Raw genomic sequence first — 24,015 nt, forward strand, 5'->3', positions numbered from 1 at the left:
CCTGGCTCTGTGGAGGACAAGGGAGATGCGGGCAAAGTAAGAACGTGGGGGAAGGGGGAGAAGTCAAGAGCAGGTGACGTCGGGCCAAGGACAGACTCAAGGAACCCTGTTTGGCAAAGCAGAGAAGCTCTTAGGAAGCGGGGAAGGCTGGGGTATCCCCCTGGATCCTTCAGACTTTGTGCTCACTCTTAAGCTGTTGTTCATGAACAGATGGAAAAATCAGCCTTTGGAGACCCCACCCAGCCCCCACCCCCCACCCCCCACCACCCCGTGTCTTGCCAAAGGCTCTGGGTTGCCATGTCAGTGAATTATGGAAATGGGAGCCGCAGGATGGAGCAAGTTGCTATCCTGGTGAGCATTTCGGCTTCAGGGTACCTGTGTCCTGTCTGCTCCTTCCGTTTCCCCATTTCCTGCACCCCGGTCCACAACAAAGGCTGCGGTCCGCAGACCCCAGAAGTCCTGGTTGGATTAAAGGGAAGGCAGGATTGGATTTCAGGCCTCTGGGAAGCAGCTAGGCAGGCCCGTGCCCATGTTCGGGGTTGGTCCGCAAGGGGGCTTGCCAGGATTTGTGCAGGTGTGTAAAAAACCCACTGTTGACTCCAAGATACACGAATGTTGAGTCAAGAGCCCCAGTTATAGGAGTCCCCAGAAGAGGTACATCCACTTAGGAACAGCCCTCGCAGGGGCCTTTAGTCTCTGGTCCTGTGCAGGTAGGGAGCCCATTCAGGAGGGTCCTCTGGGAGGCTCATGAGTATCCCCTGGACAGAGTCTCCAAAAGCATGACTATCTCATCATTTTTCCCAGTTTGGAAGTGGCTTGGCCCCCAGAGCATGAATTCGTCAGGGGATCACCCAACATGGGGAAGACCTCCTCACATCCCTTACATCAGGTGGGATGTTGAGTCTGAGCTCAGGTAGGATTTCTGAAGTCTTAGGTCCCCTTTCTGGGAGGGGGATGGATGTCAGGATAAGGTGGTGACCAGAAGAAAACCAAGCCTGGGCAATGCCCAGGGAGGACAGAGATGCTGTGGGCTGACCCTGGGCATCCTGGCTACTACCCAGCTGCTCTGCTACTGCCCTGCTGGGGGACAGGTTTCCTTTTGGAGCCAAGTCAGATGGACTTTGGGAACATAAGACATACCCTCATATGGGATGGAACATAAGAACATAAGACAGAGGCTCACTGCACTACTCTGCATGCCCGACCTGCTTCCTAGATCCTTTGTGCACAACACTTGGTCCCAAGGTGGCTGGGAAAAGCCACCAGCCCAGGAGGGAGCAAGAGGGAGGGATGGAAGGCATGGGCACTGAGCAAGCACAGACAGACCTCTCCCAGGAAAGCCACTCCAGGACTCCATACCAGGCTGGAGCTGAGAGCGTGAACCTCTACAGCTTCCCTCCTCACCTCCCCAACAGGACTTATTAAGGGTGAAAGGAGCTGGGGGTCCTTTGCAAACAAGATGCCGCACATATGCCATATAATCCAACACATGTATATCAGGGACCCGCATCCATCGCTGTGGTGGACAAACTTAGCTGGTGTCGATGCTAGAGCAGGAAGAGGAAAAAGGAACATTCTAGAACTTCCCAGACCTCCCAGTTCTCATGGCCCAGACTTCAGGGGGTGTCAAGGATGAAGGTGAGCTGCAAGGAGCCCCCAGAAGTCATCTTGGCCAGGAAGCCACTGTGCTTTTCGAACGGCAGGGGAGCATGGGGGCAGTGAAGCCAAAAGGGACGGTGCTCTTACAGAACAGGAGAAGGTGGCAGAAATGGGGAACCATACCCCAGAGAGACCCAGAATTCAAAGACATGCAAGACTGTTTTGTGCACTTTGGAGCTATGTGCAAAGGGACCACAGACCATGACAGGATTGGGTGGGGACTTCTGAGAGCAGAGGTTTACAAAGGAACAGCTGAGCCCCCCTCCGACCTAGGTCTTGGCCCCGTGGCCTCCATGAAGTCAGAGCTCAGCTCCCCACCCACCCCATCTTTCCAGAGCACAGCTGGAACCCGCCACCCAGGGACCGAGTCAGCCGAGGGGAACTCCAGGACTGGAGCAGCCTGGCTCTTGCTTGTCAAGGGGGATAGAGAGCAGACGATGTCGCGCACAGACACACACATGTAGGCACGCACAGACCGGTCCTGCAAGCCTGCCCACGTGGGCCTCCTGCCCTCATCTCCGTGGCCCAGGGGCTCTACGTGCAGCCTCCAGGTCTCTTCTCTACACCGCCCCTGGACCTCATGGATCAATCCCGCGTCTCCCTGGCTGGTCTCGGTAAGTCCTAGCTCAGGGGTCCCCAACCCTGCCCAGGCAAAAGGGCACGGGTCTGGGGCGTGGGGAAGCTGCCGAGCGGGGTCGTGCAGTGCTCCCAGGCCGGCCGGGGTCGGTACCCTCTGATGGTGAGCCTCTGGTCTCCTGAGCTGGCAGAGGGCAGAGCAGGGAAGGAGAGGTGGCTCGGGGGCTGAGGCAGCTGAGTGCTGTCCGTTTGTCCAATGGTCACAGCCTGGAGTGGGGAGAGAAAAGAGGGGCAAGAGGTCACTGGATACAGCAATGGCATCTTTGGTCAATGAGAACCCTCTTGGTGGCCTAGGAGGTTTGAGATGAGCTGCTCCTGTCCTCTATAAGAAAAGGTGGAGGGCGGCTGGCTCAGTGGTTTAATGCCACCTTCAGCCCAGGGCCTGATCCTGGAGACCCGGGATCGAGTCCCACGTCAGGCTCCCTGCATGGAGCCTGCTTCTCCCTCTGCCTGTGTCTCTGCCTCTCTCTCTGTGTCTCTCATGAATAAATAAATTAAATCTTAAAAAAATAAAACAAAAAAAGAAAAAGTGGAAGGGATACCCATTTATACTGAGGTCCTACTATATACTAGGCTCTGTGCAAGTGCCACATGTACCCGATCTCATATAAACCTGAGAGCAGCCTGTGAGATAGGCACCCTTTCTACATATGAGACAATGGAAGCTCGAGAGGTTAAGTGTTTTGCCCAAGGGTGCACAGCCAGGAAGCAGCAAGGTCTGGATTTGAACCTAGAACTCTTCCCATTTGAGCAGGTAGGCTCTAGGCTAGGGATGGTTGCTAGCAGGTGGGCTGGGCTGAGGCCACGTGTTGCAGCTGAGCATGCTAGATAAGGACTAGAAATACAAGAAGAGGAGGTGAGACCGGGATCCACACTGTACACTCCTGCTAGGAGCAGAGGCTTTGCCACCCACTGTTGAGCTGGGATCTGGGCATCCATGGCAGATGTTCATGCCCACTCTCCCAGCATGGTTCTGGAAAGAATTCTGAAGGTACACAGGTAATCTTTGTACAGAAGACAACAGAGTAGAGGCGTCAAGATCATGGATTTAGCATGATCTTGAACCCAGACCAACGTGGGTTCCAAGGCCTGATCCCTTAGCTGTGTGACCTCTAGGAAGGTACTTAGCCTCTCTGTGCTTTGGTTTTCTTCTAAGTAAAATAGTAACAGTGCCTGGCTTTTAGGAGGAGCTCTGAGGAGTCAGCAAGACAATGCAGATGGAATGCTTGACAGAGTGCCTGTTACACATGTTTAATAAGTGGTACCCAGATGATGGTGATCATGCTGGTGGTTGTGGTAATGATCTAGACCAAGGACGTGCAGTGGACATACAGCGCTATTTAAAAGAACTGGAAGCAGGGACTCCAACCGGTACTTGTACACCACTGTTACTGCAGCATTATTCACAGCAGCCCGAGTGCAAACAAACCAAGTGTCCACCAACGGATGGAAGGACAAGCAAAACATGGTACGTACATACGATGGAATATTAGTGGTGAAAAGGAGTAAGGTTCTCATACATGCCATGTGGATGAACCTTGCAGACACACTAAGCGAAGACCCCAGACACAAAAAGGACAAATACTGTAGGATTCTCCACTATGAAATATTTAGAATAGGCAAGTTCACAAGGGCAGGATGTAGGTGAGAGGTTCCGTGGGGGGCTGGAAGGAGGAGGGACTGGGCGTTACTGCTTAGCGGGTATGTACAGTTTCTGTTCAGAGGGGACGAAAGGTTTTGGAAATGGTGGTGGTGGTTGCACGACACTGTGAATGTGATCAATGCCACCAAATTGTGTACTTAAAAGTGGCTAAAGTGGCAAATTATATGTTATATATGTTCTACCACAATTTTTTCTAAGTAGGCTCCATGCCCAACGTGAAGCCCAAAATGGGGCTTTAATTCATGACCCTGAGATCAAGACCTGAACTGAGATCAAGAGTTGGACACTTAACCAACTGAGCCACCCAGGCACCCCTCTACCACAATTTTAAAAAACAATAATATGCCCAAGCCCTTTGAGTTGTATGTTTTAAGCAGGAGGATTAAAAGATATGTAAACTAATAACTCAACAAGGCTATTTTTTTAAAAAAGAAATGCCATGGAAGTCGTAAATTTTCTAGTCATATATTAAAAGGGTTTTAAAAAGGTAAACTTAATAGGATATTTTATTTTTTATTATTATTATTTTTTTTTTAATAGGATATTTTATTTAACACAATACACCCTAAACACCAGAATTTCAACATATCACTGTCCTATGTAATGGGACAAATTACTTTATGTTCTTTTTTTTTTTTTTATCCTACATCTTCAAAATCTTGGGTGGATTTTATACTCACAGGACATCTCATCTCACTGCATTTTGAGTGTTCAAGAACCACACGTGGAGAGTGGCCACTATTGGGCAGCATAGGTCTGGACCCTCGCTACTCAGAGGGTGATGTGGACCAGCAGCACCAGCATTGCCTTGGGGCTTGAAAATGCTAGATCTTGGGCCCCACCCCAGACATATACAATGGGAATCTGCAGTTCCCTAGATGTTTGGGGTGTATATTAAATTTCAAGATGCACTGCTCTGGAATGCAAGCTTGCCCCACGCCTGCCTCCAGTTTACCATGTGCTAAGGCATACTTGGGATTCTGGAAACCCCAGCTCCTCAAGTGTGACCCACTAGAAGGGTATACCCAAGACCCCAGAGGTAAGTTTGGAGTTTGCCACTCCTGTCCTTGCAACATGGTGGCTGCAGCTGAGACCTCCTGGTTGGTCTCCTCCACAGATTACAAAGGCCTAGATAGGACCCAGGTCCTGGGCTGAGTGTAGCTAAGCCCTCTGCCTGCTGACTTCTGAGAGAACTCCAACATTGAGCACAACACCAGAGTAGCCATCTCAAAGCCAGGTGAGTGTGACCAAGGGAACCCTAGGGGCTGATGTAGGGAGAGAAAATTTCAGGTGAGGGAGTTGAGCCTCACCTGTGTTCCCAGCTTTGTCAACAACACCCCCTGTAGATGCAGTTGAGTTTCTGAATGTCTCTGGGCCATAGTTCCTCCATATGTAAAAGGAGGTTGGGTCAGTCTGGAAGGGCCAATGGAGGCATTCCGTGCACTGATTCTGAGTTACCAGTGGTGGCTAGCAAGAGGGCTGCGTGATGGTGGATGTGCCATGGGAGATCCACCATGTCGGCCACAGGGGCAGGCATAGGGTATCCACCAGACAGGTAATCCCCAGGACTCTTCTACTTTGAAACCGAGAAACAAAGAGGACTTCTGTTCCCTCCTTCTGTTCATAGTGTCTTTTCATATTCCCTCTCCCCGAGGGAGGGGTTATGGTGTGGCCAACAAAATAGCTGTGCCAGGCAATAAACAGAGGGCCCCACGTGACAAAGTGGGTAGGGACAGACGTGGGAGCTGCCCTCAGCTCTCTGTACCCTCAAGCCCACCGCCAGCTAGTCCACAAAGGAAAAGCCCTCCACACCCCCCATGACCTTCACACCGTGGATGACCCTGGGAGGAGCAGGTGTGGGACCATGTGGCCTCCTGGGAGCCTTCTGGTTCTGAAAAAACTTCTGTGATGCTCTGTCATCCTCTGAACAAACCCTAACTCCCACCATGCCGACCTGGCCTCTGGCCCCCTGTGCGATCTCACCTGCCATGTCTCCCTCCTGGTCTCCATGGCCTGGTCACACCCACTTCCTACCTCTTGTGCCACTTCTGTATGCTCACTCCCACCTGGAGGGCTGGCTTCCTCTCAAGGGCTTCATTTTAACATGCCCTCCTCCGAGGGCCGTTCCCGGACCCGTCCCTTCTACCCAAAGCTCCCAGTCATCACTATCACCGACTTGTTTCATTATCTTTTCAATACGACTTCATCTGAAATGGTGACCCCTTTAAAACAGGTTTATCTGCTCATTGCACCAGCTCTGGAATGTGAGCCCTATGAGCTCAGGGACCTGATTGACTTGAGTCACCACTGCATTTGCACTCCAGGAACCGAGACTGGCACAGGACAGGTATTCATTACACACAGATGGAGGAAAAAAGTGAGTGGATAGGAAATTTCACTCCCATTCCGCCGGACCACAGGGTCTCCAGTTCCCTGTGCCTCAGCCCATCTGCACAGAAAAATATAGAAGAGAAGGTGCCCTGCTCTCCCTCCAACCAAGGGGCTTTAAGACCCTCTGTTAACTCCTGCCCTCTCCTCCTTGATCCCTGGGGAAAGTAGAGGCCACTGAGTGATGGCCCAAATGACACTCAGGTTTTGTAACACTGGGTACCCTGCCCAGAGCTCTGACACTCATGGGCCACCTTGCCTGCACTCCGTTAGCTGGAGAGAGTCCCCCCTTGTTAGAGCCTCCCTCCTTCCATTTTCACATTCAACCCATTCTCAGTTCTGGAAGGCCAGCAGAACACAGCTTGTCCTCCCTCTCGGCAGACAAAGGTTGCTCAAGGACACAAAACACCTGCCACGGGGGTAACACTGTACCAGGCGCCCTAGTGCATGACCTGACGGCACCCTCACAGCCCTCCTGCTAGAGCCGATGACCACCTTCCTTCTTTGGAGGCTGACACTGCAGCTCAGAGAGGCCAGGTAACCTGCCCAAGGCCACACAGCTATGAAGTGGTGGAGCGGAGGTTCCAAACCATGTCTGTCTGACCCGGGAAGTCTAAGCTCTAAGGAAGAGATCCTGCCCTCCCTGGCTCAGCAACCCCAAATGGTGGGGTGAGGGGCAGCTGAGGGCCTCCTGGGTCCTGTGGTGAGATGCTGACAACTACTCTGGTGTGCCTGCACACATAGCTGAGGGTTTGCACAAGCATGGACCTACATCTGCGTGCCTGTGTAAAGGCTTGTAGTGGTGAAGAGCAGGTGTGTGCGTGCATGTGTCAGGCAAAGTGTGTGCATGTACATCTGAGTCCACCTGCACGTGTGGGCTTGGGTATAGTGGTGTGTGTTCCTATAACGTTCTTGTGCGGTGCACACGTACATCTGAGTGCTCTTGTGTGTACATTTGCATAGAGGTATGTTTTTAGCTTAAGTTTCTGTGTCTGTGTGTATGTGTTTGTATGTGTGTGTGTACACCTGGCTGTGTCTGTGAGTGTACACAACCACATGTGCCTGGAACAGCAGGGCAGCGGGTAGCAGGGACCTCTCAGCAGCCTCATCTGGGCTAGTCTGGCTCTCACCTTCTGGAGAAACCACTGAGGCTAGGCCTAGGAGGGAGGCTCCCAGAGAGACGCCCCACACATTACCTCATGCAGAACCACTGATCTCTGTCCAAGAACAAGGATGGGGAGGGGCACAGCACCTCCAATGAGAAAGCCAGAGAGACACAGCAAGGAGAAGCTGAGAACCTTCCCTTCCCTGGTCATGCGACAGAGAGTTCTGGAAGCTGCGAGATGCCATGATGGGGAGAGGCTGCTGGCCCAGGGGGAAGATTTCCTGCAAGCCAGGCCTCCTGAAGGCATATACTGCTTGGTTCAGGGCATCACCTTGCACCTGATGTTTAGACTCACGTGATGAAGGAATTAACCTTCATTAGGAAGGGATAGGCAAGGAGGTAGCCATGGTAGCAGCAGGGACCAAGGACAGATGGTAGACTCTAGGACCCAAATCCCAGAGCAGAGTCCCCTGGACAGAAACCTGGTAAGGGAGGGTGGTGGCAGGGGGAGGGAGGTAGGTGGATGGAAAGGAGATGGCTGACAGAGATGTTGGGGAGGGGAGCAAGAAAGGCAGCAAAGGCAGCAGGGAGAGAGACTAAAGGAGAACACCTACTCTGCAGACTTCCAGAAATGTCCAGGGTGAGAAAGGCGGCGGTTTCGCTTTGGCAGTTTCTCCAGCATGTCCATGAGCTTAGTGAATGTAGGTCTTTCTTCTTGTTCAAAGGCCCAGCAAAAGAGAAGAATGTCCTAAAAGAAGTCAAAAAGTGGTAATTTAACATAAATGGTGATGTCTTGATACTCTCTGGTGCATCATTGGGTCTGTCCATTTGTCTATCCATTTGCCCCACTTGCATATTCCTCTATCATCCATCCATCTATCCAACCATCCCAATCATGCATTCATCCTTATCTTTTATCCATCCATCCATCCATCCATCGAATCATCTCAATTCATGCATTCATCCTTGTCTTTCTATCTTCTTTTTTCTTTCCATCCATTCATCTATCCTTCCATGCATTCAACTCATGAGCCCATATAGCAAACTAGGTATGTCCTATTCTAGAAGGTCTAGGATACACAGATATCAGTAATGCTCCCCAAGGAGCTCTTTGGCCATTTTTTTTTCTCAAAGGGAGGAAGGAAAGTAAATCCTGAGGTCTCTATCCACATCTCAATATCACAAATGCTCTTCAAAGTCAAAGAGTGGAAAGTTACTTTTAATAATCACCTCACTCGAGAAAGGAAACCTAGACACAGGTAATGCTTGAAAACATACCAGATAATAACTCCTTCCCTGACTTATCTGTCTTCTGATCAAAAGACAGCACTCTTCCTGCTGTGTTTTAGAGGGTGATTATTAATTTATTCTCAGGCTTCTCTGTTTGTGTATATCTTGTTCTGAGTTGGAGTATGCCTTAAAAATGTTTTTATCTAGATGCAAATGAAATTAGAATCATTAGTATATGTAATATTTTAGTGAATATCTTTTAAAAGTAACAGAAAAAGGGATTCATTGTTTCTACTTGATGCACCAACCATTGCTAGGGAATATCTGGCCAAGTGCTACTGCACCCTTGAGGCGCAAACCTGAATTGCAGGCACAGTTCAGAAACTTCACCTCCTAAACTCCAAATCACTATCTGACAAGGCTATGGGCAAGCTTTTGTACCACCCTCTGGGGAAGCATTCATAGCCTTAACACACAGGAGAAAGAAGGCCCAGAACTGTGTCTACCTTTTTCCTTGTCCCCCAGAACTGGCACTGTCCCAGGACTTACCGAGATTTCTTTTCCCATGCCGATCTGGCTGAGGTTGGGTTTCATGCCTGTGCCCATTTGCCAGATTATTGCCTCTGCTGGTTGGGTCTTGAAAGGCCACTCCCTGGCATGGAGTTCATACCAAATTGTGCTGTTGGCAGATGTTGTTAAAGAGGAGTTGATGTGCTGTGTCACTTCCAACCCTGTATCCCCTCACCCACACACACTGAGCCAGACCCCTGGCTAACCCCTTCACTCTCTAGTTTCTTCCTCATGGGCCTGGTGTTTTGCTAGCTGGGATGTGCCTAAATCTTTTTTTGATGTCTTAGAGGTCATGGTTACTCCAGGATACCTTCCCTGGTACCTGAATTAAAATGAGTCAAACCTAGAACCGGAAAGTTTAATAGAATGAAGCTAGGATTTCTGACCCTAGACTTGTAATTCTAGGAAACCACTGTAAGGAAATACTTAGAGATACAAAAACCACTTATAAGAATATTCTCTACAGCATTATATATAACACCAAAACAAGGAGAAATGAAACTATTCTTCAACAGAAGGAATAGGTTGTATATATTATGGTAAATTCATAAAACAAAATGGAATATGATATTATTATTGAAACATTTCAATGAAATTTTGCGACATGAAAAAATGTTTAATATGTAATTTTAAGTGAAAAAAGCAGGACACAAGACTGTATATAAGGTGATACTTACTCTTAAAAATCATATATGCATGGGCAAGAGAATAAAGGGACAGCAAAATATTAACAATGGCTAACTTGGGTGACTGCATAGGATTTTTTTTATAGTTTTGTTTTCTAAATATAAACCATCCCATGGAATAGTAGGGAAAAAAGTGCTGGGGCTGTGGGTGACAGTGAGGGCCTTGGCAGATGCCATGCAGTGCTCACAGGATGCTGGGGAACTGCTGAGCTGTACCATGGGACGAGGTCTCAGCTCACTGGGAACAAAATTCCCCAACTCAGGAAATATCTGAAACAATCCTAGGAAATGATCTTTCCTCTAATCTAAGATAATTTATGCAAATTTGCTTTAAAGAACATGAAGTGCTCTGTTATCTTTACTGATCAGAGGACTCTGTCAAACCAGCTATTTCTAGGGTCCCCCTTCTCAGCATATTCTCTCCCCTGCCACCGTCATCCCTCTGGGTTGAGGAGTGGTGATGCTCAGGTATTGAAGTGTTGAGTTAGATGGTCAGGAAGCTGTCACATTAAGGCGCTAGATGATGGCTGTTGTCATTGTAATAATCAGTAACACTTACTGAGTTTTTACTCTGCGGTAGGTGCTCGAAGCCCTTTGCATTTATTATGATTATGGGGGAGCTATATGAAGCAGGCCTTCTTATTTTGATGATTTGACATCTGGGGGCCTCCCTGACCCTGGAGGGATTGCCTTTCTCTCTGGGGCCAGCCTATTCCTAGAGATAGTAAAGGACTCTCCTGTGAGTTTGCACTTCATAATGCAAACTAAGCAATCCAAAACCCTACCCCCACCTCCAGCAGGCTTCCACTCAGGACAACTCCCCCACACACACAAATTAGTCAAACTAGCCAATCTTAGCCTGCTTACCCTGCCTCATCAGTTCCTCCCAAGTAAACTACATTAAAGGCTCTTGCCTGCATTTTCTTCCCACTCCCTCTGCCTCTTGACGCTGGTGCTTCCCTGTGTGGTATGATGTGCCCCTCCTTTTGGAAACCACAAACAACAAATCATCTTTCCAATGACTCTTGCCTCCTGATCTATTGCCTATCATCATACCTGAATAAAAATAAGACCTACATTTTCAAACAGGAGGCACGATCATCATCCCCATTTTACAGAAGAGGAAACTGAGGCTCTAGAAAGTTATATATCTTACCCAGGGTCACACAGCAAATGAGAGATACAGCCAGAAGCTGAATCCAGTTGTTCTGACTGCAGAATTGCACCACTGGCCATTATGCTACAAGAAACCCACACTCCATCCTATTCCAGAGTCCTTTATAATTGGGCAGTGAAGGATTTAGGGGAACGGGAGAGAACCCTATAGCTGATGTTTGGGGCCTGGGGAAGGAGGCACAGAAAGGCAAGGGCTCACGGGGGAGGGGGAAGGGAGCCCAGCAGGAGCTTTGGTGCAAGGGCTTTATAGGTGTTTTTGCATTTAATCCTCAGAGTGGGTTTATTATGTTTAATTACGGTTGAGGACAATAGGGGTTTTTTGTGGTGAAATGACTCTGAAGGTCTGATGCCAAATGCTCCAACTCTGGAGGTAGGATGTCCCAAGAGTGACTCCCAGATCTACCTCCGAATACCATAAGGCAAGTCACTGAGCCTGTTTCCTCACCTGTCATTTGGAGAAACAGCAATGGTACCTGCCACAAAAGATGCCTGTGAAGATTCCAGGAGACAGCACCCACAAAAACCTTAACACGGAGCTCAATATGCTTTTAAAAGTCCAGTTTTGTTCTAAACCATGTCTGAGCATGATGTTCCCAAGCAACAAGATGCACCTAATTGGCAGGAAACCAAGAGTGCCAGGTCCCTCGGAATTCAGCAGTGTCAGGAATAAAAGCCTCATTAAAACTTCCTTTCAAACCCAACTTCCAAGAGAAACTCACACTAAGAAAAAAAATAAATTGCTAAAGATTAAAACTCCAGTGGAAAACCGATTACTTACTTTGGTACATTTGTTAATTACATTCTTTTTTCTTTTGCTAAATTTATATGAAAATATACCAACTTAATTATTGTAGTTTGATTTCAGATAACAGTATCTAACTAGATAAAGTTCTGGACATCAACTAATCAAGGCAAATGACAATGCTTAAAGGGGTCCAAATGACAGACGCTGAGAATCCTGATGTGCCAGCAAATGTACCCCCTCCACCCCTCCTCCCCAAGATTTACAGAGAAGACACAGTAGGGGTACTTTTCCATGGGAGACAGTTTCTCTACCATCTCTTGTGGTGCTAAATCTAATTGCACACATCTGCAGGGCTGCAACTTGCCCAAACAGCTTCCCCAGCGTCGTCTCTGTTTGCAGCCACCAATCTTTGCAACCACCGCAGTAGACAGGCTAAGGCAAGGATTAGCATGGCTATTTGAAGAATGGGAGCCCAGAAGTCTTCCCATAAGTACCTTCTCAGAGTGCTCTGTCCCACAACTTGGGGCTGCATCCTGTTCTTCTCTACACTTGCAAAGACATCCCATTCTCTCTTACAGGTACAGTTTCTCTCTCTTTACTGAAAAGCCCTAAACTCTTTCCCAAAACTCTAGATGTGTAGATACAGCTGCCTTCTGGTTGGTTCCATTGGTCATCTCCAAGGTAGTCCAGACTCACTGTGTCCAAATCTGCTCTTCTTGCCTTCCTAGCATAGCCCAGGCATCCCCTCCAGGGTCTCTACCTTGGGAATGACACTAGTTTCCACTCAGTTGCTTAAGGTAGGTATCTGGGTACCACCTGCATTCAACCCATCATCAAACCCCATCCTAGCCACCCCCTAAATGCTTATGTCCATTCCCAGGTTCCAAACCCACTGGCACTGATTTAGTGGAGATGTTTATGTTCAGCATCTCCCCCTGGATTGGTCACCCAGCCTTCCAATCTTGCCCTTTTCCTTTCCATTCTCTGAACAGCAGAGTGATTGTTCTAAAACTCAAAATATGATCACATCACTCCTCTGCTTAATAACTATCAATGGCTCCCCAGTGCTGTGAAGATGAAGTGAAAACTCAACTCAGCCTCTTAGTCCCTGTAGGATTGACCCTGATTCCCTCTCTAGTCTCTTATATCACCACCCCAAGCTCATTTTATCCTGATTTTCCATCTCTCAGCTCCTTCCTCTGCCCCTTCCCCCACCCCCTCCCCACATGTTCCTCCATTGTGGGCAATTTGTTTTCTATTACCTTAGGCCTCTTCACATGTTCCTTCTATCTAGACACCTCACCCTACCCTCATCTGGCCCACTTATATTCAACCTCTAACTTAGGCTCAAGAGTAACCTTCTCCAAGAAGTTCTCTCTGGTCTCCCAGGCTGGATTTAGTTCCTCCTCTACTCTCACAGTCCTGTGTTTATCCTTAGCATAGCATTTATCACCCTCTGCTAAAACGGACTGTTTCCCTGTTGGTCTTCTACTAGATAAGATAGAGTAGCGGCCTTTGGTGGTTTAAAAATAGATCTACCAATTCTTTGATATTCCTTCTTGCAAAATCTACAGCTTCATTCAGAACCTCCCCTTGACTTAGTGACTTGTTTCTAACACACAGAATATGCTAGAAGTGAGGATTTGTAATTTCTGAGACCAGTTCATAAAGGCAATGCGGCTTCTAGGCACCATATCATGAGGTCACTGTAGCAGCCTATGAAAATGCCCTCATGGCAAGGAACCAAGGCCTCCTGGCAATAGCCGTGGGAGTGTGCCACCTTGGAAGTGGATCCTCAGCCCATCAAACTTTCAGACGAGACCGCAGCCCCAGACAACCCCATGAGTGATCCTGAACCAGCTCAGAACCATTCAGCTAAGTCACCCCCCAAATTCCGATTACAGAAACTTGAGATAATAAATATTGCTTCAAGCCCTTAAGTTTTAGATAATCTGTTAACAGTAGGCATTCCATAGATAGTTATTGCTTAACCAAATGAATGAATGGGTCAAGTAACTTGTTAAAGTCCATAACAAGTTAGAAGCCAGGCATGAAGGCTTGCTAAGGTCACCCTTTCTATTACACTCCATTTGGATACCCCCAATCTCACCCAGAAACGTAACCACCTCGGCCCCAGCAGATGGGTACCCCATCTCTTCCAAAAGTATGGAAGAAAGGCTTGGGCAATGTCCCTCTACCTGGGCTGGGGCTCTCCACAGCCAGTGTGGGCCACCTACCCGAGTGCAAAGACATCTGAATGCTTGGAGAAGGGGAGCTTGTCCTCTTCCGTGTCAGGAGACAGCTGGCGGATGATCTCTGGTGCCAGGTGGCACAGCCAGCCATTCTGGATGCGCAGCTTGTCCTCCCTCCTAGAGAAGCAAAACACAGAGTGAGCCCCATTTCACAGCCCAGGGAGGACTAATTCCCCAGCAGTGACCGTAAGTCTCTGGACCCCCTTTGCTGGCTTTCTTGTATCTCCCCCAATGGGCACTGCCTGACCTTGTACTTGAGGCTGAAACCCAGTGAAAGGGGCAGAGAAGACTGATCTGGAGAGACACACTCAACACTCAAACCCTCATTGGGTCCCTCTGCCTCTGAGGCACCCCCTTCTGCATATTCATTCAACCAATACAGCTGAGCCTTCTTATTCATGGTAGTCGTGTTTTATAAAGTCTCTGCAAATAGTGAATTAGCAAATAAAGAAAATTGCTCCTAGAGGAAATATGTATTCACACACACACCTCACATAAATCATAATCTTAAATCCTAAAAACAACTCATCCTAGTACATTCTATTTTCATTATTTTACAGAAGAGAAAACAAGGCTCAAAGTGTCATATAATGTGTCTGAGGCTGCCCCATGACCATTTGCCAGAGTTGCGAAACTCTGTCCAACTGGTCCCGAGGCCAGGACTTCCTGCCCTGTACTGCATGGCCCCCTCCCATTCCTGTCCCCTGGTCATCACTGTATGAGATGCAGAGCATCCCCTTGTCTGACCTCAGCTGGGAACACTTACATCAGGTGATTCAAATTTTCACCACCCTATGCTTGCCTGTGAATGACTGAGAAGGTGCTGCATTGATATTGGAGGTGCAAATAGATTTGAGTAGGCAAATTCACAAATATGGAATCCATGAGCAATGAGGATTCACTGTATTTTTGGAGAATCTACTATGCCTAAGCACCATGAACATAGCAGTGAAGGACACTGCAAGGTCTCTGCCCTCCTGGAGTCTGTGCTTTGGGAGGGGAAGGGGATGACAAATGAATTAAATTAATAGGAAAAATACAGAGAGAGATAAGCATTATACAAAATAATTTAAACAGGGGAATGTGTTAAAGATAAGAGTGAACTCACTTTAGATAAAATGTGAGCTAAGATTGACGGGACATAAAGGACCAAGCCATATGAACAAGGAGAAGGATATTATTCTAGGCAGAAGGGGAAGTTAGGATAAAGGTGTAAGGCAAGCCCTGTTTGGGGTGTTCTAGAAACCTAAAGGCAGCCAGCATCATTGGCACATATCATGCCAATCCCATGTATCTGTTAAAATGTATACAACCAATCCCTAGTTGATGGGCCTCCCTCTTTCATCAGTATAAACAATGCTGGGAAGAACATCATTTGGTAGCCACTGTGAATATATTTGCACCTACATCTATGATTATTCCTTAGGATAAATTCCTGGAAGAGGAAAGACGCTGGTTGCCTTTTTCACTATTGTAAGTACAGAGCTCTCCATCTGGAACTGGAATCTGAGCAGATCTCCCATAAGGTTCCCACTGATTCAAGATTCCCAGGAAAGGGCCAGTTAATTCAGGGAAAAGGGGCAGCTATGGGAGAGGGGGATAGATATCTCCAACCATTAGGAGTGAGATTGTGATGGTCCAGAGCCTCCTGAATGTGGGGGACCTGGGGCTGCCTAGATTCTACAGTTCTCCTAGGATGGCTTCTGAGCTATGTCAGGTGTGATGCCCTGCTCCCCTGATGATTATCTGAAAACCTTCTAGAGCAGCACTATCCAATAGAACTTTCCACGATGATGGAAATGTTCTCTGTCTGTGCCATCCAATATGGCGGCCACTAGCCAACATGACCCCTGAGCACTTGAAACCCAGCTAGTGCAGCTAAAGAATTAAACATTTAATTTTATTTAATTTTAATTAAAGTTAAAACTACATAGCCTTATATGGCTGAGAGCTATTGGACAGTGCTGCTCTTGACTATTATTTACTGCAAATGGGTTTTTTCATTTACTTCTTTACATGACCATATATGGGAACTAGCACTTTTTTAGTACTAAATTAATCTTAATTAAATTTTCATCTTCATTAAAATTAAGATGAAATATGCTTATTCATGCCATCCCTAAAGTTATCTTGTGGACCATGTGTAGGGGAAGGATAGAACCCTGATAAGAGAGCCTCTAGGAGTTTTGGGGCTGGATAATCCTTTCTGGTGGGGGCCACATGATTATTAGAATTGTGCCCTATAAATGTATTTTCATCCCGAGGACACAGAGATGAAGTTGAGCCTAGAGCCCAAAGTAAGAGCATCCTTCAAGAAGGGTGGGCCATGGCCTGAGCCAGCTAACACTCTCCAGGCATGGCCAGGCCATTGGGGGTATGATGAGATGCGGTGCTGTGGCCCAAATGGAGAGTACCCCAGTTCTGATCTCTTCCTGACCGTTTCTGCTGCCTATTCTAGACTTGCTGGCTCAGTGCAGGTTTGGAATTGCAAGATAGGCCAGAAGGAGGGGTGCTGGCCCCTTCCTAACCATCAACCCAGGATGGGAGGGGACCCACGCCTGGGAGGGGGCTCAATGCCAGGCCTGACCCAGACACTCCGGGATGTCCCGTTCCCATAGCGATGGGCCCATCAGTGACAAATTCAAATTGTCTTCATTATGGTTATTATTATGATTAATAACAGCCTGCGGGGGGCTGGCATGATGGTGCTGGCATTAAAAATGACACCTTTTCCCGACGATAGCAGAATAGCTGCATGTTGGCCATGCTGGGGACAGGCTCGAGGGAAGCCCCTGCGGTCTATCTGGATGTTCAGGGCATGCTCCCTTCACAGGGTAACCCCTACCCCTGTCCAGGCCCAGCAGATCTTCCCCTGCTGGGAACCCAGCACTGTGAATGCCCTAAGTCCCGACTGAGGCCAGAGCAGGATGGCAAGCAGCCCCCGCTGAGTGTCTCACGTGTGCCAGGTTATCCATTCCACTCAGTCCCACTAATCCGACGATCAGATGGATAAAATCCCTGTTCTGTGGATGAGGATACAGAGCTTCAAAACACTTAAGTGACCTGCCTGAAGCTGTAGATGTACTAAGTGACTCCAGAGACTCCCAACCACAATTTTACAGCAATTCCTAGAGAAACGCCCCCCTTACGGAGCAAACTGAAGTCCTATGTACAACTGTAGCAGGGAACATACAACAAGCACAGGAGATCCCTGATGGGGGGTAGGCAGCCAAGAAATGTGGATTTTTGTGGGAGAGGTCGCTGAGCACTCCCTGGCCTCTCTTGACACTGCCCAGGTTTGTTTTTATGACCAGGCTGGGCAGGGGTGGGGGTGGGGGGAGTGCCGGCTGGACAAGGCCAGCAGCCACTTTGCCCTTGACTTGAACTTGCTTGCCGGTTGACACTGGGCCCCTGTGAGTGAGGTAAAGGAAAGGATGCTCACGTCATTCCATTTCCTTTCTTCCTCTTTACCCTGAGGCTTTAGAAAACCAAGAACCAAAAGGGAGAAAATCAGAGGTCCTGCCTTCTTATCCTCCACCTTCAGGAGAATCCACTAGCCAGGAGAAAGGGAAGGTATGTGGACACACCTCCAGGAGGGAGCAACTGGATGATTTTTTTTAAAGAGCCTTGAAGTAGGTTCACAAAAGCATCTGCTAGACCTCTTTTTGTCTGGACACAAATATTTGAGTGCATAGTAATGTTGCCAACTGCTTTCTCTTCCTCTTAACCCCGGGGGGTTGGATGGATAGATGGATGGGTGGATGGATAGATGGATGGATGGAGTGTATGTGTATGTGAGCATGCATGTGTGTGCATGCATGCTTGCAAATTATATGTGTGCGCACATATGTGTACACATGCAAATTCTCTGCCAGCAAACCCACTTGTGAGTGCTGCTGGGAAGACCAGCGGAAGACGGAATGTGGTTCAGCCTTCCTGGCTTGTTGGGTTCTGACTCGATGGACTCTCTCCACCAATCTATCCACTGATATCTTTGTTCATTTACCTACGTCTTTTCTCATCTGAGGTGCCATAGATAGTTTGGGAGACCGCACTGACTCTTTTTTGGGTGGAGTAAAAGCTGAAGACAAACTTATGCTTTTGTTATGCTTCCTGTATCTAGATCACATAGAAGCAGCTAGATCAAGTGTTGCTGATTTTTGGAGGCTCTTAGATTTAAGATATTATACAGCTTGAATGAAATTCACTTTGGGTAGGGGGGAACCCTGGGGTGGACCTCAAAGAGATCAGTACCTCAAAGCAGCTGAAACTGTAGTAAAAGAAGAGTGTGGGGCTGCCATCCAGAGGAGACAGGTACCTCTTATAAAAGGCACGATTAGAGAAAACCGCAGGGTTTTTAAGTTTGTGTGAGTGCGCGCACGCATGCGTGCAGCTTCAAATTAAAAGTCACTGAGGGCAGACTTTCTGAATCATGGGTTGTTTATTTGGAATCAAGCTGTTTCTCATGGTCAACTCAAGGCAGCTTGCCCTCGGGTGAGTGGCTCCTGAGAATTAATTACTTAAGGATAGTTAATGATTCTCCTGGGTGACACTGGGGGAGGTATATGCAAATTAATAGTAATTTCAACAACTACTCTGTGTAGTGTGCTTCCTATGCTCTGGGCACTGTGCTGGACGCCTGATTGTGACATTTCATCCACACAATGATCCTACGAGGTAGGCATGATCACACTGTCATTTTTCCGGCAGACACAGAAACTAAAGGTCAGGGAAGTTCCATTTGTGTAACTAAAGTCACACTTATTAAGTGGCAGAGCCAAGTGGTGGGGGTGGGGCACAGGTGGGTCAGATTTTAAATCTCTTAACTGTACTCTTGCTGCACTAAAATGGATTGGTTCATAAGAAAACTCTGAGCAAGGACTCTTGGGTGATTCCAACTTCCAGGTGGGTACTCAGGGCAAAGGGTCTTCCAGCTAAATTCAAGGGCAAGGTCTTTCAGGATTCAGGAATGCTCAGTGTTCAATAATGCATGTGGGCTCAGGGGTGCCTGGGTGGCTCAGTGGTTGAGCATCTGCCTTTGGCTCAGTGTGATCCTGAGGTCCTGGGATCGAGCACTGCATCAGGCTCCCCACAGGAAGTCTGCTTCTCCCTCTGCCTGTGTCTCTGCCTCTCATGAATAAATAAAATCTTTGAAAAAAAAAACAACAACACGCATGTGGGCTCAAAAGTACTGCTTGCAAGACAGGCTCCCAGGGAATCATGGCTTGACCTGGCATCAGCACTGTAGCATCAGCAATAGCCTACTTAGCTGCTCAGCTAAATGACCTCTGGCCCAAGACCCAGTCTAGGTCACTGGTCATTTGGGTGACTTCTCACCCCTAAGTGTCATCTGTCAAGAACTCCACTATGCCCTTCTACTGCCACTCACCTGCCAGCCTGCAGCACCCCAGAAATGCTGAAGAGCCCGAAGTCTGTGATCACCACTTTGCCATTGTCATAGAAGACATTCTTTGACTTGAGGTCCTTGTGAAGGATCCCCTTTGCGTGGAGGTAGCCCATGCCCTGCAAGAAGCAAGGAAATAGGAATTTCCAGGGAACACCTGAGTGCTCGCTGCTACACTGGCTTGGGTTCACCCTCCTTGCCCTTCCAACAAGAGTGTCCTGGACAGCTGCAGCACTGGGAGCCCAAACACAGAGGCTTGGAGGTAGGGTGAGAGAAGTCATGGCAAGTGGGAACAGGCAGGGTCCCCAGGACACATGTCTGCCACCACCCCCGGATGACCACCACTATTCTTACCTAGCTTGTCTGCTTCCTGAAGAACAAACAAGGGAAGATGTCCCTTGTGGGGAAAAAAAAAATGAAGACAAAAACGAAGAAGAGGTTCCCGGAGAAAGGAATCCCATCAACCACCTCCCCACACTTCCTCTTTTAAAAAAATAACTCCTCTGCAGGAGATTTGTTTTATATCTACTTAACTCATATCAGTGCAGAATGGATCATGAGCCAATGATCAAGATCACAGAGAGTCTAGTGGAGGTCTCACTCAAGGGTGAGTCTCTAGATTTTTGGGGTTTTGCCTTTATGAGCAGTCACATTTTATCTCTTCTAACGGCTCAGTCCTAACACTTCCAAATGGGAACTAAAAGCCCCAGTCAACTGACTAACGAGGCACCTGCCAGAAAACACAGGATGTTCCAGTTTGTTTTAATCCCAAACAACTTGCAACAATTGGATGTTTCCCCAGCAGCTGCAGAGAGAGAGAGAGATGGTTTGCACTCACAGGAATTCAAGCATCTGAGGGGTAAGGGAATCTAGCAGCACAAACTTCTCCTGGTCCCTGTACATGCCCAATTATCATGACAATGAGGCACCAGATGGAAGTCAAACATCAGGAGACCAACCCTAATGGTGACATCTGGGCAAAACTCTTCTTCACTTGCAGTGTGGTATTTTTTAGGTCAAATTTAAATTTTTTTTTTAATCCAGACTGTTGATCTGAAGATAAACCATGCATCTCAGGAGGGAGCCCCAGACCCTGTGGTACCTTCACAATTTCTTGGGCAATCTGCCTCGTTTTGTTGACATCCAAGACGATTTTGGCATCCCTCACCACAGAATAGAGCGTCCGTCCCTTACAGAGGCTGGAAAGCAAAAGGACAAAATAAATGATTGGCAGTTGTTCCGGTGAGAGTGACCCACAGTAGTTGTTAGATGTGACAAATAAGACTGGATGTGCCCCTAGTTTGCCTATTGGATAATGAGCCTGTAACTGGACCTCAGACCTGGTTCTGGGATGCAGATCAGGGGCAAGTTCTTTGGGTTCATCACCAACACCGCCCCCCCGACCCCGGCATCATAGGATACCTACAGAATCTAACCCAGGCCCGAGTTCCATCTGTCCTAGGGTTGCACAGAAGGAAAGTTGCACATAAACCAGAAACTTCTGGGGTCCTCAGACACCACTTATCACTCTGCCAGCCACTCGTCCCAGCTGCTCCCACTCTCCAGAAGCTGCTGAGGTGGGGGGACAGTGATAAAACACCAGCAGAATGGTGGCTCACATCCACCAAGTACCATTGGCCAATGATGCATTCAAGCCTTCAGACGGTGGCCTGTCAACATCAATGCTCTTCCCCCCAAACCAGATGCCTGTCTACATTCTACATAGAGGGCTTTTCAAACCTTTTCAGCCTCATTGAATTCATTTTGAGGACCAATGTTTAAGATAAATAAAAAGATGACAAAGGACATTAATGCAGTGACAGTAACACCTCCTCATTTAGTTGCCTGCATGCCCATCCGTCTGTCCTCTCTGCAGCGGGCTCAGTTCCTGGCACGCAACAACAGACACTCAGTACGTGGTCACCGAATGAGTGAGTGAATGAATGAACTCTAGATTCCCCACCTCATCCCCAGCCCTTAGCACCACGTCTGGCTCATAGTATCCTGTGTTGGCCGAAAGAGGGAGGGATGGTATTAGGAAAGTTCACGTTCCATCTTGTGTCAAAATAATGGCTTGAATTTTTCTTTTAATCTAGGAGTTAATTGCTAAAAGACTCTCAGTCCCTCCTTTAGTATTGTTTGAGCCTTTGTCACCTGCAAGACTTAGCTGAGAAAATGTGGTTGGAGCTAGAACTGTGGCAGAGGGACCTCAGTTTGGATCCCAGCTCGGCTTCTTACTGTGTGTCTTTGGATGGGTTACTTAACCTCTCTGGACCTCGGTTTCCTTAGCTATCAAAGAGAATACCTACCCTTGTAGAGTCACTGTGAGAACTGAATGAGAGAAGGCATGTGGTGGAAAGTGTAGCAAAGCAGTTAGAACCGAGGTCTAGTCAAACTCTGTGGTTTAGAATCCTGGTTTGTCATTAGTGGCTGTGTGACCCCAGGCAGATGAGTTAACCTCTTTGAGCTTCATTTTCATTATCTGTAAAAGGGGGTAAATAGTTCCTGCCTTACGAGATTGTTAAAGAGAATCACATGAAATCAGGTGTGTAAAAGTACAGGCATCTCTCCGTGCTTGACGCATATTAAGTACTCACAAAATGCGGGCTGTTAGGAGAGGTGGCAAATGATCAATAAAATGGCAAATGCACGCACATCCTTGTGCAAATATGTGTAGTATATTTATACACGCATCACATCTGTTTGTCCATCTATTATATTTCTACCTATCTACCCAGCTACGTATTCACCCATCCACCCATCCCAAATGCTACCCATGATCTTTGACTAAGATGTGTTTCTTTATCTCCTTAAGGTGAGATTCTTAGGGAAGCTGACTCCCAGGGAGTCTGATTAACCTGTCCAAGGTCACCCAGTAAGCTGGCAGGTGGCAGCAACGGTGACTCAAGGCTGTCCCCTGTTGTTGCTGTCCTAGGGTACATTTGCTGTGGCTGCTGCAGGAGACGGGGAGACAGTGGGCTGTGCAGCCAATTAAACCATATTGACATTTAAATATTGGGGATGGTGGGGACCGTGGGTGGATTCTCTCCCCTGGATACTCAGTTCTTGAACAGCCACCTACACTCATTACAGGCCAGAGCCCAGAAAATACTGTCCCCACAGAGCAAATCATTGCAATAGGCTCCCGGATTCCCAGACTCTCCTTCCCAGAATAACTGCATACAAGTCGCAGGCTTCAAATATCCATCCCATCTTTCCCTGCTCACATCTTTCTCTCTAGGAGCAGCTGCTGAAACCTTTGCTTCTCTCACTACCCTGTGGTTTCTGGGGCTGCTGGAGAAACCAACACAGACTGGTGGTATGTAAATTTGCACGATCACAGCTTGGCACGGCTACCAACGTGAAAGATACAAATAACCCACGATCAGCAATTCCTCCCCTAAGTATATAGGCAACAGGCATGCATACTCACATTCACCCACAGATACACCAGAATGTACTACCACATTAGTAACAGCCCATTCATTACAGCCCCACACCGGAGCCAATCCAAGTATTCATCAACAAAGGTGGATAGATTGTGATGTAGCCATATAACAATATGTATATATTTGTACTGTATAACCATAAACTATTGCTAATGGCAAAAATCATAAATGCAACATTGAACCAGAGAAGCCAGGCACACAATACTCACACTGAATGATTTCATGTATATAAAGTGCAAAAGCAGACAAAACTGATCCAAGTGCTAGAAGTCTGTGCAGTGCTGACAGTTGGGGACTGGGAGGCTTGAGAGAGAATGAGGGGGGTGTGGGGTGGGAGGGGTGGCGCAGGCAATGTTCTGTTTTGATTTGGGTACCGGTACTGGAGTGTGAATTTAGTGGAAATTCAGCAGGTTGTGCTCTTAGGATCTGGACACTTTGCCAGATAGTCTTGCTTTCGACAAACAGGCAAGGATGAACAATTCACCGTGTAGAAATTTACCAGAGGATCTAAACCAACACGGATACCCCAGGTATCTGCTTCCAAGCAGTACAGTCCGAGAGGCAGTGTCTGCAGAGGAGTTAGGGGCTCCTGGCCTGGCTGTGCCTGCCAGGTGTGCATCAGGGCTGAGCTGGAGAGCAGGTGCAGGGAGAAGGCTGAGCTCTAAGCCGGAGCAGACATCAGGCAGGTGTCCAGGGCGGTTGAGGCTTGGATACTCCAGGCAAGTCAGTCCAAGTATCTTTGGCAACTGCTCTGAGCTTGGGGTTTCTGTGGCTAAAGGCGGTGCCCAAAAAGCTGCTTGTACGGTAGGAGGTGGGAAGGGAACGGAATAAAGGATGAAGGTTTACTGAGCATGTGTGTGGGACCTATTCACTTTCACAAATCCTCCCAGCAACGCTGCAGGGTTGACACCACTGGCCCATTCCCACAGATGAGGATATGGAGACCCAGAGGGGTGGAAGACCTGCTCACAGACATACAGAGATGGTGTCAGCCTTTTCCTGATCTTTCTCTCATCTCCTCCGTGGTGTGGATATGATTTTGGGACCATTTA

General features: G+C 47.9%; 1 protein-coding gene across 14 annotated transcripts in view; it reads right to left on the bottom strand.

Annotated features, from left to right (window-relative positions):
- Positions 1–273: 273 nt before the first annotated feature.
- The window catches only part of KSR2 (kinase suppressor of ras 2), a 442,470-nt gene continuing 418,728 nt past the window's right edge, over positions 274–24,015 (bottom strand). For 12 of the 14 annotated variants that reach the window (XM_049102042.1, XM_049102049.1, XM_049102048.1 and 9 more), the window contains 6 exons: positions 20,617–20,713; positions 19,500–19,633; positions 14,096–14,227; positions 9,231–9,360; positions 8,066–8,199; positions 274–2,502 (listed from right to left, as the gene is read on the bottom strand). In XM_049102042.1, coding sequence (XP_048957999.1) covers positions 2,496–2,502; positions 8,066–8,199; positions 9,231–9,360; positions 14,096–14,227; positions 19,500–19,633; positions 20,617–20,713 — 634 coding nt within the window. In that variant the 3' untranslated portion in view covers positions 274–2,495. Of the gene's footprint in view, positions 2,503–8,061; positions 8,200–8,729; positions 8,885–9,230; positions 9,361–14,095; positions 14,228–19,499; positions 19,634–20,616; positions 20,714–24,015 lie in introns of those variants that run through there. The other 2 variants (XR_007406266.1, XM_049102050.1) reach the window with 2 other exon arrangements.

The sequence above is a fragment of the Canis lupus genome, chromosome 26 (genome assembly GCF_003254725.2).
Source record: "Canis lupus dingo isolate Sandy chromosome 26, ASM325472v2, whole genome shotgun sequence".
NCBI lineage: Eukaryota > Metazoa > Chordata > Mammalia > Carnivora > Canidae > Canis > Canis lupus.